The 15,758-nt window shown below is 28.1% G+C and overlaps 1 protein-coding gene across 1 annotated transcript; it reads left to right on the top strand.

The window, feature by feature from the left end:
• The first annotated feature begins 3 nt into the window (after positions 1-3).
• Pstk (Phosphoseryl tRNA kinase) lies at positions 4-15,469 on the top strand. Its single transcript, XM_016065213.4, has 6 exons — positions 4-277; positions 2,488-2,737; positions 3,965-4,166; positions 6,003-6,072; positions 10,781-10,874; positions 12,232-15,469. Exons 1-6 carry the CDS (start codon positions 101-103, stop codon positions 12,531-12,533), a joined length of 1,095 nt encoding a protein of 364 aa, XP_015920699.3. The 5' UTR covers positions 4-100; the 3' UTR covers positions 12,534-15,469.
• The last annotated feature ends 289 nt before the right edge of the window (positions 15,470-15,758 follow it).

Raw genomic sequence — 15,758 nt, 5'->3', positions numbered from 1 at the left:
AAATCATTATTTAGTTGGGCAGAAGTAATCCCCGGTCACACATAAATATCTATATGCTGTCAATAAAATCATTAGAGATAGTTAAATAAACATATTTGTCATGTCTTGTGTTACGTTAATTGCTGGAGGCATAGGCTTTGGTAAAAGCACTTTAATTTCTTTTATAGAGAAAAATAAAAATGCTCTTTACACATCGAATTCGATAGCTTCTGTTAATAAATCACTATGTAGAATAATACTGGATGAACTTTGCCCGATTGAAGAACAGGCAGAAATGGTGAGATTTATTTGACATTAATAGAAAGATACTTTGAATTACAGTTAGAGTGACATATTAGGTTAAAAAGAATTAAAGGCTTATACCCTCCGAAATAGATTTTTCTTACTTTATACCAGAATTGGTTTAAACTTCAGAGTATTTCGGGGAAAAAAAAGTTGTAAGTGCCTCTAGTGTGTAATCGTTTGCCCCTTGATTTGGCGATAGTTTTTGTTCAGTTTTGCTGAAATCCGATTTCTGGTTACCATGATTGCAGTCTTTGCTTTCAATGACATCACCTTGGGGTTATGACCTTACCTTTATGTGATTGGTTCTTGATTTATTTATATTTGTTTATTTCAAATCGCCAAAAATGAGAAACTATTATTCTGTAAAAAGTTGCCAGTTTAAAATGCATATGGCTCAGTGGCAATTGGCACAATACTTAAGTATCCACTACCTAATCAGACCAACTACAATTGCCAAAAAAACGAAAGAATTTTTAACTTACAAAAATTTTCTTAAGGAGTGTTAAAGTACCCCCTTCACGTTTGCGAGATTTTCATATTACTACCTCTGCCAAATTTTTTCACCATAGCAGTTTTAAATTCCACAAACAGGTACGGATTTGCAAGCATCTCTATTCTTGTTTTATTTTAGATTCTACTTGTAGGTCACTACCCAGAAGAAGCCAAAAAATAGTGATTATATTAGCTTAGGAACTGATGCGAAATTCTTAAGCAAAATTTTGTTATTTATGAAAATTGAAAATGTTGTAAACTAGTTTTTTGTTAATTTTTTATATGCAGGGCTGATTGTGCTCCGGAAAAAATCCGGATTTTTCGCTAACAGTGATCCGGAAGTTTCCGTAGATCGAAGGTCCAGACGTTTCAAAAAATCATTGATCACAGAAGTTTCCGGAAATCAAATTTTCAAAAGTGGAACTTAAAAACACAGTTTATTTTGTTTGTAAGGGAGAGCCAGATACATTTTTTATCAGTAAATAGTTATAATCATAAACTCAAGAAAGTAAGACATATTTGTAAATTTTAGTTACTTCTCCTAGAAAAACCTAGATTAAATTTTTTTCTAATTTTTCACTTTAAATTTTTTTCTTTTTTAACTTGGAAATTTTCCGGAATTTTGACTTGGGCTCACAATCACCTCTGTATATGTTAAACAAAAATTTAATTATTCAATTTGTGTCAATATTGTTATTGATTAATGACAATTAATCAGCTACATTTGTTGCGAGTATGCATTTATATGGAAATGTCCATCATTAAAAAATTCGATGATAACATTTAAAAGCAAATTATAATTTTTATCTTTTTTGGGTTCCAGAGAAAGAGACAAGTGAACCCCTTTGATTATTGTTGCAAGAACCCTTAAAATATATTATATGTATATATATACATACATAGCTATCCTTAACTGTTTTTTTTATTTTTTTTTAACCTTGTTACTTGATAATCACCATTGCTATACACTTGCATAACCATGTAAAAGTTTTTAAAATGTTTGTTTGAAGTGAAACAAGAATTAAATTAATGTTAAGATTTCCAAATTGGTACCTGTGTCAAAATATTGCTACGAATTGATGTTTTCTCAGCATCTGATGTGCGAAAAGCTAAAAAGAACAAAAAATCATGAAAGGGGACTAACTGAGAAGGTAAAACTTATAGACAACTCTAGACAGACTTCAACATGTTTTTTTAAAAAAATTTACAACTTAAAGAAACGCTTCAACGCTTTGGCGGCTTTAGTTTACATGAACAGCAGATAAATTGAGAAACTTTCTTCGTGCAATTTAATGACTATTGTAGCTAGTTTCAACTCGCTAATCACCTAATTCTGACAAAATTTGCTCAAAAATCACTATATTTTTTGAAAGGGAAAAAAGTTAAAATTTTTTAAAGCTTTACCAGCTTGTTTTTACAGAAAAGTCAGAGAGGGTGCATTTGTAGAGATCAAAGGGCAGACAGGGCCTACCACCCTTCTGAAAATGCTTAGGGAGAACACTGTATTAAATATATCTGCATATATTTCTTTACATTTGAAGCTATAAAATTAGTTATTAATTTACAAAATTTTCGGCTGTATCCGAATTTTGTGAAATTGACCGCAGGATAGGATGTGGGAATTTTGACTGTTGATTTTCTCCTCTTTTTTGTTATAATACAAGTTTTGTATTAAATGAAAAATGTTTAAGATATTTTTTTTTATTTTAGATGAAATCTTTGAAAGGTTGGAAGTACTTTAGAGCTGATCTCCTGATGGCAGCAGAACATTTCATCAGTTCATTACTCAATTCAAAATTCATCATACATGGGCCTTTGACTGAAAGGAGCCACCTTTTGCTTGAAAAGCTGAATAATTTGAATAAAAATTTAGCAAAAAATAGCAATTTTGTTTTTCTTGTGGAAGATAATTTTTACTACAGAAGTATGCGGTATGAATGGTTCCAGCTATCCAGGAGAGGTTTATTTGCATTTCTTAATTACTTCTGAGATTTGATGAAATTCATTTTTAAGTGATTATTTTAATTTTAGGATATATATGAGGATGATTTGCCCATAGCTTTGGTTGAAAATGTTGCACGTTTAATGAAATTTTTAATTTCTACCAATTTAGATTAAGTTTTAAATTGAATTTAACCACACATTTCAGTTTAAGTTTTACAGATAATCTTTTTGTTCATTTTTATTGAAAAAACAAATTGCAAAAATTGGTTTTTAAAAATAAAGTACAAAACTTATATTTTAAAGGACAGTTAGAGGTGGTTGAAAACTCTTAAATTGATTGAATCAATTTTTTTTAATTATTTTTTAATATGTGACATGGTGTAATACCATGTATATCTAAAAATGTGTTTGAAATTTCTTCCAGAGTTTTGCTAATTAATCTTTGGGAAATAAGATGAGGACTTTTTTGTTATTAAAAACTGATTCTTTTTGTTTTAAATCATATGTTATTTATTTCTATTTTATGTCATGCTTTTTTGTTATTCTATAAAAATTGACTTGTGGCCCTAACATATATAGCATCCTTGTTAAAAGTCTGAGCACACCCCTGGTTTTATAGAAATTTTAGAAGTCTGTATGAATCTAAAATCAAGTTTATTAGTCTGTTAACAAAGTAATCAACATTGGAAGCAAGAATACTTACTTGGTCTTTATTTATACAGAATCATTGAGGAAGTTTGCATTCACCAAGAAGCCCACCCTTGGCCTTGATAGCTTGGCATTTGATCAATTTAAAAGTTTAACAATGTATGTGACTGTTTGTGACAATGTACATACTTTAAAGAGCCTTACATAGGTCACCTGCGTTTATTAGGGCGCTCAACTGAAATATATCTTTTCAACTTTCTGAAACTAAAATGTCCATTTACTGTATCAGAAAAAAATTGCAACCATTTATGCATGCAAAAAAGCTCATCATTTTCTTGAAAATTTAAATTATAGTTTTGGACAACTTCTAAATTAAAAATCCAATTTCTATGTCATGCATGTTCATTGCATTAAATTTCATCCATATAAAAATGCTTAATTGTAAAATGTCTTTAATCCTGTTTTGAAAATTCATTGTTTGTTTTATAAAAGTTTAAAAAGAGATAAAATAAATATTGCATTATCTAATTTTCCCAAACATAGATTTATATACTATTAACATGTTCAACAAAACATGTGAAATTTTTCCTTTCAGCTAATGTAGGGTTCTGCCTGATATTTCTGGATTGTCCTCTTGATGTTGCAATTTCAAGGAATGCCAGCCGAGGATACAGTATTCCTGAGGAAAAAATAAAGAGAATGCTGACATTTATGGAATTTCCTGAACCTGAGAAATATAAATGGGAGAAATTTTCCTTAACTTTCAACTCTTCAGGCAAGCTAGAAAATGAATCTTTGTAAATATTTCCCTTTTGTGTATAACAGTTTAATGAATTTTATTGATTTAATTTTATTTTAGCACATAACAGTTAGATTAGAGAGACCTGAAGTTTTATTGAATGCAGTTAGAGATGCCTTCCTATTATGGACTGGCGTTCACTTTCATTTGATATATATTTATATTTTTGTAAATTATCTTTATTTTATGTGATTCTTCATTTTATGTTTTTTTTCTTTCTAATGATTATACTTAAGAATTTTAATTAAATAGCCATAAAAATAGTTCGTTTTATTAATGTTTAACTACTTTACAAAACTATTTATGTTGGTCCAAGCACCTGAAACTTAGACTCTGCCAAAAGAAGAAGGAGCTAATATTGCTGTCTGAGAAACCATTGCTAACCATTTTTGACTGAATCAACGAGGACAATCTCTTGAGAAAAAGAATAAACACAGAAATTAGAAAATTTATAAGGACATTGACATAATGTAATTTCTAAAGTTAAACAGAACGAAATTTGTTAAACACATTTGCTGTTTAAATGTAATTAGCCCTCACACATTAAATATTCAAACACAGGCGAATTGGTAGTAGAGCTAAAGGACGTGCAAATTTTCAGTGACTGGACTATGTTAAATCAGATTTTAAAGCAACCAGGGTATTGAACCGTCCAAAAGAATAATGACATAGAGAAATGTTTTAGAGATGGCCATGGCCTATTCTCTGCCTGTTGTACCAACCAATTTTCTAAGTTGGCCACCCAATCATTAAATGATAATGAGACGCAGGGATTTTTGTATTTTGAAACAAATCATTCGAAGATATAAAATTAAATAGTTTAAATAAATAAAAGTACCAGGTCAAGTGAACATGAACTGCCAGTTAACAATTAGAAGGTGCCTTTGGCAGCGTATGGTAACATTTTTCTGTCTTTTGTCCCCTCGAAGTTTGGTCCATGAATTCAGGAATGCACTGTATTATGTAGTTAAAGAATTTGATTAGCAGGTGGGAGATCATATTCAATTACATTGAAGTTTAGTTTATTTTTATTTAGTCAAATTTATTTAAACTGTTGTGACTTATTTTGTGATAATATAGTATCACCATCAAATTATTTAAAATTCAAATAAGAGAGTATTGAGTTACATGATTAATTTACTGCAGATATAATCTATAATGTTAGACTCATGGTCAACAGTTATAGCTTTAACGTAAAGGAGCTTTTCACTGAGAATATTTCTTATAGTACAAATTCAAGAGGCATGGTATGCCTGATCACTCTGGTGAGAAATTCGGTAAATACCTCAATTATAGAATTTGTATTAGTGTGATCTTGCATATTCTGAATAAACTAAAAGTAGTACTCTTAAATTTTCACTCAAATTACCTGTTTTAAAATTATGATGCTTTACTGTTTATAGTTTTGAGTTTTTTTTCTGCTGAATTTAATTAACACTTAAGGATTTCTGGAAATCCTTTGAAATTCTAATTATTTAGTTGATACCTATCACATTTGGAAAAACCATTTTCTTCTGTATCTCTTCTCTCTCTCTCTCTCTCTCTTTTTAATTGTAACTTATTTGTAATTTTTTCTGAGTTGCTCTTTTATTTTTTGTTTTCACACTAAAGAAGATTCATCGTTATAGCACTAAAACAATAGCCTGTCTGTTTTCCGTGACATCATTCCTATTGTGTCTGCTTTGCTTTAATTTTATTCACTAAGATCTACATTCACAAACTAAAAACAATTTATAAAACTTAACTAAAAGATTTTCGTCATTGAAAGATAATTTTTCTGTTATATTTATAAATTTTTTCTAAGGTATTTATGTTATTTATTTTATGTTTGCAGGAAACCAATAATTTCCATAATGGAGGAAGCTTCTAAAAATCCTGCTGAAATGCTGATAATGTCTGATAAGGTTAATAAAAATTTTCCATTGCTTACTGTTATTTTAGTTACTGCATTTTTTTAACATACATTGAAATATATAGAAAATATTTTATTTATTTTTGAGAAATATAATTTTTGAAATTATAAATGTGTAGCTAAAATTATCTATATTCAATAATCTCTCATCTTTCAGTAAAAATCTCTCTCCAATGCATTTATCAAAGCCTGTATTATAAATCATAAAATTTCTGGCAAGTATTTTTTGTATCAAAATTAAAGTTTTTCACCGTTTTTGAAAAAGCAAATAACAAGTATGTAATTTTTACATACATTCTGTCAATTCTCAATATTTTATTTTATAACCATTGTTGAACAGCCGACCCAATTTTTAGGTTTACGTCTACTAATGTTCAACTCCGTAGCCTTGTAATTTTGAACACAATGCAGAAGACAAGGGAACTCCTGGATCAAGCATTGGGAGAAATTTGCCTTTGTGGAGGACTTTTTGATAGAACTAATCTGCATTTGTGTTACATGGAGAGGAAGACCACGAGAACCTCCCACGGTTAGCCTGCCAGCAAGGGGACTCTAACTCACATTCTCAATATTGAAATATTATTGGACCAACAAAAATCTTAAGCATTTAAATTCAGTTTATGACTTAAAAATAGTAAAAATTGTACAACAGGTTTAGGCATTCATACCTCTGAACGTTAGTTCTGGCTTTTCCGAACTTTTAGCATCAAGCTTTCCTGCATCAAAAGTACAGTTTCCTCCCTGTTATTCAATGGAAGAGTAGTGCGTAGCAAAGAAATTTCCATACAATTTGACCCAAAGGCTCAATGTTTGGGAGGGTTAAAAATATTTTCTCTCTTACTTTTCTGAAAAGAGAATTTGGAGTGAGAACCATATTTTAATGTTATCTCTCTTTCTCATGATTGGATACGACTGTGACTTACATGAGACTTTCTTAGCTCAGCTGCAGAAACCCTACAGCATGACAGCAGGCACTGCAGATTATTATAGCATCTGCAAGTTATTTTTTTATCTTTTTTTTTAAAAGTAAACAAAGAAATGGTGAAAAACGACTGTGACCCCTTTGTTAAACGTTTCTAATAAAAATTTTAAAAGTTCAATTGAAAGAACTTAGCCAAAAACAAAAAGTAAAGATTTTTTTTTGTTACTTGATTACAGGCTTAACTGTTTAAGGATTTATTCAATTTTTTTAGTGTCATTGTATAATATTAAACTTAAATTTAAACAAGTATAAGGACCTCAAACTTGCAAATTTTGCTACATGTTAGATTAATAAGCATTACCTTTAGACTGAAAAGTGCATAAGGCCCTTCATCCTCTGCTTTCTCTCATTGACCAATTAGTCGACCTCTCCTCCTCTTTCCAACTGGTGACCAGGTCAATGTTATTCTCGCATTCTTTTTGGCATCCAAATTTCACTGCCATATAGCAGAACAGAATTCACTATTGTGTTGAATATTTGCATTTTTAATTTTATATTTGTGTACATTGTGATTTCTATACTTAAAAAAGCTATCTGAATGGGTCCAGTGCCTTTTTAATCCTTCTTTTAGTCCTATCTTTAATCTATTAATCCCTTAATATTCCCTCCTCAGTGCTACCAAGAGTACTAACAATTGTGCCAAGGTATCTAAAAATATTGTATTTGTCTCTTCAATTTCCTTTGAATTGACCAATAATTTACCATTTGTCTTACTGTTTATTTTCATAACTTAGTTTGTTTTTTTTTGTTCATTTATGTTTAGACCAATCTTCTTAGCAATTGTTTCAAGATCTTTAGTTTCTTCTTGAAGGTCCTTAAATCTTGACGACATTGGAACAATGTTGTCAGTGAACTCCAAGTCTTCAAAGCAATTATTGAAATCCTATCGTTTACCTCTTTTTCCAGAATTCATTGTGGTCTTTGAAACCCAGTCTAAAGTTATGATAAATAGAAGCACAGAAATGACACATCCCTGTCTAATGGCAGTTTTTGTTTAAAATTTCCCAAACAACACCCCACTCATAAGTTCTTGGGTACTATTTAGATTAATCTGTATAGTTACATTAATAACCTTTGTCTCATGTTGCAGACAAATTTGGATTTATGAAAATTGATGGTGCTTAGAATCAACTCCCAAAATTCGGCTGCGATGATCATTAGTAAATTAATTTTATCTTCTAATTTAAATGTTTTTAATTTTGAGTAAAAACTCTTTAGCCGCAAGCACTCTTTCCACAAAATGCTAACAGCAAATCTTTTTTTGGACATCAATCAGTAATACTTTTTTCAATGCAAGAAAGCAAATAAATAAGTAGTACACTGTTCTGTTCTCTTTGATTTTCATTCTTCTTTTAGGGTGGTCACAGAACGAGCAGAACCGGGTTAAGTCATACTACCAAGTTCATTAGTAAAATTAAAAACTTTATCAATCTAAAAAAATTAGGGAAATATCAGGAAATATTTAATAATATTTCCTGACTATAAGTAACACTTTATTGATTGATCGTATCTTATCCTGACTATAAGTGACACTTTATACTATCCCAAAAGTGAGAGAAATTTAATTCATTTAAATTGTCTTATATTTTATTCAAAAATAATTATATTTTAAATGTTTTTTTTAATTTTTTATTTTAATAACAAATATAAATGTTTTGTAATACATATTATGTATAAGACTAAGGCATTGCTGAAAATTAATAAAATTTATATCACTGGTGATAGAAAACGGAAATATGATAAAATTAGTTTGGAAACGTGAGGGATTTTTTGCGGTGGCCACTCTTTTCTTTCCTGAAAAGTATTTGTCATTGTATACAATGCATAGGTAAAGTATATGTTAATGGACTAAAGCAAAACAATATGAATAGGGCAAAAAGGAAGGTTGTGCTTTTTTCTTGTTTTGCACATACATAACAAAATAGCTTACCTGTTCTTCATTTAGACCTATATTAATTCTCATATTCATGTTTTGTCTCTATAGACACAGTATGTATATTGCCATCTGATAATGTGTCTTAAAGCTGGCATCATATATTTTTTTATCAGATGAAGTCATCATTTTTGATTCAAAAAGAAAAAAATTATCAAAAGGTTGAGTATTTTTTAAAAGTTTCTCTTAAATCAGAATATGTTTGGATTACTTTTGTTTGAAAATAATATTTATCATTCTTTAAAATTGTGAATCATCATTTCAGTTTAAAGTTTAATATTATTTAGCTTTTATTTCAGAATCTAAATAAGTTTTCAATTTCTATAGTTATTTTTATAGTTTTATGCAATAATGTATTGAATTGGTTCTTTAAATTCATATACATTTTTTAAAATAGATTTAAAAATACTAATCTAAAAGAATGTAAATCATAGTAAATGTAAAGAATATGCAGTACTAAACAACAATTGCAAAAGTTCACAAAAATCATTGTAAATTGGCAAAATTGATACAGTCGAAAACATTTATAGCAGGAATGTAAGTTTTATTGTGTTAAGTCAGGATGCTCATTAAATCATAGTTGGGTGAAGTTATCACAAATGCAAGTTATTGTGTTCAAAAATAAAGTAGAAAATGTTTAAAAATACCTAACTTTTAACTAAACTGATGGAAGTAATTTTCTTTTCTTTTATTTTTAGTCAATTGACATGCATCAATTAACATATGACGTGCATTGTACGAAATAGGTTATCACAAATGTTTATTAATTCCAAAATATTTGTTATATCCCCGAGAACTTCATGTTGCTTATGTAGATGGAGGTGGTTTAATTGTTTTTTTTTCCCATTTCCATCAGTTTCTACATATTGTAATCATTTGGGCAATGACATGCTCACTGAGCTAAATTTGGTACAGAATTTTTTCAATTGTTTGCCTAGCAACATGTGTTAGAATTGCCATTATTTTTGAGATTCAAGACACATGAATATAATTTCTTTTTATTCTTTATTGATGTGCAAATTTTAGACAAAACTCTTTTGGGCAATCAAATATTTTTTTCTGATAGTATTAGACTTTTTTTGGATTAAAAAATCTAAAAGTGGTTTCTCAATAATTCTCTTGGCTATGCGTAAGAATTCTCAGAACTCTAGGAACTTATCATTCAGATTTCAATGAGTTAATAGAAAATCTAATAAGATTTTTTTTTTTCTGAAGGTAAAAAATCTAATTTCTTAGAAATTAGAAATTTTTATTTGTTTTGCAAGTAACATAAAAAAGTAATGTGTCATAATATGTGATATAGTAAGGTGCAGTAAAAAAACTTGGGAAGATTTAAAATCTATTTATAAAGATTGGTTCAAAAATTAAAGGGACAAATATCCTATATTTTGATTTCTTTCTTTTAATTCCCCCCCCCCCCCGTCAGATTCAAATGATTTAAACTTTGTCAATTTGTTTATCATATGTTTAGTTAATATTGAACTTATTATTTTCCAATATTTTGCTTTCGAAATTTAAATTGGAGACCATAATTTTGTTGCAATGTTTTTGTAAACTGCTAGATAAAACCTTGCCATGTGTAATATAAATTAAGAATTTAAATTTGTTGGCATTAATTTTTTTTGTAATGGTAAATCCAACTTTTTTTTACATGTCTATTATGGATTTTCTTCTAAACTTTTTTAGAAGTTTTATTTTTCATGTTTTTAAATTTTTAAGAATGTGAAATTTATTACCATGTTACTTAATAATTTTAATGAATATAAGTTATTTTATTGTGTTTAGATTGAAGCCCGATCCATATGTTCAAAAAATGTTGTTCACCAAGCTGATAAAGTTCTTCGAAAGTCTGTTTCGAACGTAGTGTTTTCAAAACGAGGTCATTCCTTTATTTATTTATTTGTAAATAATTTTTTGTAAATTTAAACAGTATTGAATAGTTTTGTATTACAATTTTGATAGAGTTTTACTTCAATGGATTATTTTTTTCCTCTGACTTAAAGTTTTTTTTTTCTTTGACTCCCATATCCTGATAGAATTGCTTTAAATACAATTTAAAATATCTGTAGGTTTTTAAAGATTTAAAACATAAAAAGTTATTGTTCTTTATCCTCTACCTATTACTCTATATATTAGTTTAGAAAAAAAAACAATTTGTTTAGTTAAAAAAAGAAATTTTCAATAGTTATTAATTACACAGTGTTTATTAAATTAATGCAAAGGTTTTACAACGATTTCATTAACTCTTTAGTAGCTTTTTTGTTAACAAAAGAATTAGATATGTAAAAAAATCGTTTAATTTTTTTTTACAATAGTTTTGATGCCTTTAAATATACTTATATTTCGCTAATAATTTATTTCAACATTACTTTAAGAGTGAAGCTGCTGTAATGATATTAAAAACTTTTATTAGGAATATTTTGTTTTCTCCAATTAATTCTCCCTTTAAAAAATAGTGATGAAATGTAATTTGTTGTAAAATATTGTGAACAGATCTAATTAAGTATATTATCAATACAATAAGTATAGCACTCCTGTAATAGTCCTTGGTTTTCCAAATTCTCATAATATTCATAGGAAATTAAATCTCCAGAATTTAAAGACCAAAGACATTGGTGGTAATGGGTTCAACATTGCTAACCGGTCGCTTTTATTTCCCAGACTAATTAGTGTCCATTTATGTAAAAAGTTTGGGCTTCGAACCATCTCTGGTAATAGAGCCTTATTCTTTCACAATGACCGCTTAGTGCTTTAATCACTGTGTCATTGTTGCTCGACTAATAATACCGAACAATTTTATAGTTCCCCGTAAAAAGCATTAAATAATTTTTAATTTTTGAAATGTTATTAAGATCCTTAAAAAGTTTTTTTTTTTAATTCTGCTTATTTTACATTTTTAACTTTTGTGGAATTCTCATCTGAAAGTAAATAGAGCCTGGTGTTATGAAACCTTGCATTATCTATAGAATTTTATCATATAATGAACTATTTAAAAATGAAAATAATTTGCATGGGATCTGTGTCTTGATACAAAATACTTCATATTAAATAGAGGTAATATAAACATATTTATATCTTATCTTTTCTTTAGCCTATTTGTATCTTTTCATTTCATTTATTTTTATCACTGAAATTGTGTTTGCCTACTACTAAACTTCGTAAAATGACTATTTTTTCCTATTTGTATAATTTCTTAATATGATAGTTTACTCTTAAATATAACTTCTCTTTCGTAGACCAAATACCAGAAGAAAACCTGGCCAATTTCACATCTTTCATTGCTGGTGTTCGCCACACTGTGCTGTCGTTAATTAAAAATGGTGAGATAGAATTTTCTGGAGCACTGTTGGTCAATTTGAAATCACACGGAATAGAGAAGGTTCAAGAAGAGTTTGAGAAAACTGTCACTGAAAAGTTTGAAGAAGTGATGAATGAAAAGTTGTTCGATTGTGGGGTTCTTTTTCCACCCAAAGACAAGGAATCCCATATTTTGTGGACTCTAAAAGCATTAAATCTTGATGATTCATCCAACAGATGAGTGAATATTCTTCTTATATATATCTAGACAAAAAATTATGTTTATACATATATATATATCTTGTCAACCTTTAAAAAAACTACAATCCTCTGGGCCGTATCAAAAGCATGAATATGACAAAAGTGCAAATAGACAGATGCATGTTTTTGAAATGATGTGAACAATGTGTTGACTTGGTTAAATTTAAAGCTATGTAGTATTTCATTAAAAAAATGCTTACATATAAATAAATATCTTTGCATACACAGAGTTCTCTCTAGGTATTAATAAGGGCAGGGTGCTTCTCACAGAAAAAGGCAGTTTAAATTTTGAAAAGGCACTCACTTAACCACCGTAAAATTTATCAAAATGTGTAATACTATGCAATAACTGAATTTGATCCTCAACAATTTTTTAATTACCATCTTATACTGTTTTATGTGTATATTTCAAAACGTAAACCTCATTCATTGAGAGAAATATTTGTAGTTTTTAAAAAATAATTGAATACATGCTATAAGACAATCTCTGTGTCTAAAGATTTTTTTAAAAAAAGTAAACAAAGAATGATTAATTAATAAGCAACTTTTTTCTATATCAGAAAATTATAACATACTGAACATTTAAAGGCGATTTTTTTTTAGAAAAGGTATTTATTTAAAAATTATTTTAAAATTTAAAAACTCTTGCAAAATTTATTCATACATCCCTCTTCTGAAAAAAGTGAAACTTATAAAAATTTAACTTGTTGAGAATAATCCTATCAAAGTAAATATTTGTAACAGTTATCAAAATTAAACCTATGAACATAGCTAATTTTACCAGTGTGTAATTATTATTTAAGAAGTGAATTAATTTTTTTAAATGGATTATGAATAAATATTCATTGTAAAAATAATGGTGCCTTTTTTTACAAAGAGGGCACATTTATAGGATTAAGGGGCAGGCAGTGGAGGAAGCCCTTCAAACAACACTTAGGGAGAACACTGACATATGTTTGAAGCAAACAATAGCCTCAGCTCTGTGACAAATAGGCAGACTTGTGGATTTAATGTTGTGTGAATAATAAGTTGAGTAAATTAATTATCAAAGCTCTAGGAATTTGTGCCTCAACTACAAAAGACTGAATTGTATTTTATTAAACCAGTAAAAATTGCATTTACAATTGCAAGTAATTTTTCAAGCAGTTTGTCCTCTTTTAGGCTACCCAATAGATAGTTCTTTGTTTTTCCCCCCATCAAATTTAATTCAAACCCTATTTAATAAAGTTTACATGAAATGTAAATGAGTAATGTTGTTTAGATTTAGAACAGCATAACATTTAACGTTTCTTGTATTATCAAACTCTATCTTCAATCATTTAGTTTTATGAATTAAAACTATACTTAGAGGGTTATTTTTTACTTTTAAATTACTAATTATAATTTTATATGTTAATAAAACACACATGTCTGCAATCAATAATGTAGCTGTAGAAAAGATCATGCTTTGACCTACAAAGAAATTTTAACAGATATTTGTCAAAACTGCTCAAATTTGTAGTTCTGCTAAACATGCGCAACTTGTTACGTGCTGAATGAAAAAAAAAATGCATCAGCAAGTTGAGAAAAAGAAATCATTTTAATTGATTGAACTTGTACTTACTATTTGCTTAAAGTATATATATATTTCCTGAAAATTCTGGAAATACCATCTTTTCAAAATTCTCACAGTTCATACTGCTGTTGTATCTTTTAAAACTGTTACTTTAATTAGTGTATAATTTTTTACAAATTTTTTTTACGAAGTTAAAAATTTGGTACTATTTAGGAAGCAATTTTAACTTACTTCTGCACCAATCACAGAGCTCCAGTTGAAATGTGAGTTTTCTAGCTAATCAGAAAGTTTTTGGAATTTCGATTGGGGATAAAGTTTTTACTATCTAGCCTTTTTCTGTACATGGGTAAGCTCTTCTGTCTCTCATTCTGTTCTGTTTTTTTCCAATTTGTTTTGTTTTATTTCCTTTATTTTTGACGTATCTCATCTTATGTATTTAAATATTTCACTGTTCAGTTATATAGAAATAGAGTTAGACAATACTCATAAATACTTGTAACTGTAGAAAGGTGGGCTGATGATAACATATTTTTTTTAAGTAAATAATAGGAGTTGCCCCCTTTTTTTTTTAGAATGTTATTAAAATTACTTCTTTCCTTGTTGAATTAATGTATGTCATTGTTACTTTATTTCGTTTTTCTTATTGCATTTAATGAATATAATATAATAATTTTAAAAAATAGTGATCTATTTTTTGAAAATATATGAGCTTACGAAAATTTTTTGTATCTAGTTTCAATATGATTTAAATAGAGACAGTGTATAGTGACAACATCATCAGAAACTATTAAGTTCAGTACTGTAATGTACCCCAAATCTAAAAATTACTATTTTTAATTTCCTGTTAAAAAAATATATTTATTTATTTGTCATATTTATGAAGATATTCTCTTTAAGAGATGTCTTTTTTTTTTTCTTTCAGTTTCACATGAATGTGTATCACATATTATTATTGAAAATCATATCTAAATAAAATATGTAATTTCAGTGTTGACTGTAATTATTAAATTATTTTCAAGGTAAATAAAAAAAATTGTATTGTATTTTTAATGTGTCTTGCGATAAATGTTGTCCTGCTAATAAATGACTTCATATTTAAAAATGTCATTTTAGTGAATGGAAATATTTGTAAAATTCCATGAAAATATTTTTCTGATGTAGAAGGAAAATACTTCATATGAATGTTGTTTATATTATGATCATTGTTAAACAATTTTATAATTCATAAAAAGTTGTTATAATTCATAAAAGAATGGAGTTACATTTTTAGTACATGTTAGTATGCTATTTAAATTACTATTTTCTTGTCTGTTATTCTAAGGAATTGATAATATTAATAAAAATTCAAAATTACAAAAAAATCTCCTTTTGCTAAATAGAGAGAAATCTTTTTTGAAGAGGGGGGGATAACAGACCTCAATGAATTCTATTTTTGTATCTACAAATAGTAACTTAATTTCATAGCTTAATAAAAATAACAGTGATCTGTTATAAAATTTAAAATGCAGTAAATTATATGCACAATAGGAAATCGATTAATTGTTTTTCATGGGGCCAGTTCATACGATTGCTAGATAAGGGGGAAAACGATGAATTTGGGTCAACATAAAGTATTATATAACTTAAAAATGTATGAAAAGTAATTAAGAA

This window comes from Parasteatoda tepidariorum, chromosome 2, assembly GCF_982258835.1.
Source record: "Parasteatoda tepidariorum strain Cologne lab strain chromosome 2, Ptep-v5.0, whole genome shotgun sequence".
Classification (NCBI taxonomy): domain Eukaryota; kingdom Metazoa; phylum Arthropoda; class Arachnida; order Araneae; family Theridiidae; genus Parasteatoda; species Parasteatoda tepidariorum.
Note: the sequence above shows the minus strand (reverse complement) of the source record. Positions and strands in the feature narration are given on the sequence as shown.

Coding starts and splice junctions, on each gene's coding strand:
- Pstk (XM_016065213.4), top strand. CDS start 101: ATGTCTTGTGTTACGTTAATTGCTGGAGGCATAGGCTTTGGTAAAAGC. Junction 278..2,487: donor TTGAAGAACAGGCAGAAATG/GTGAGATTTATT, acceptor TTTTTATTTTAG/ATGAAATCTTTGAAAGGTTG. Junction 4,167..6,002: donor AAGCTAGAAAATGAATCTTT/GTAAATATTTCC, acceptor TTATGTTTGCAG/GAAACCAATAATTTCCATAA.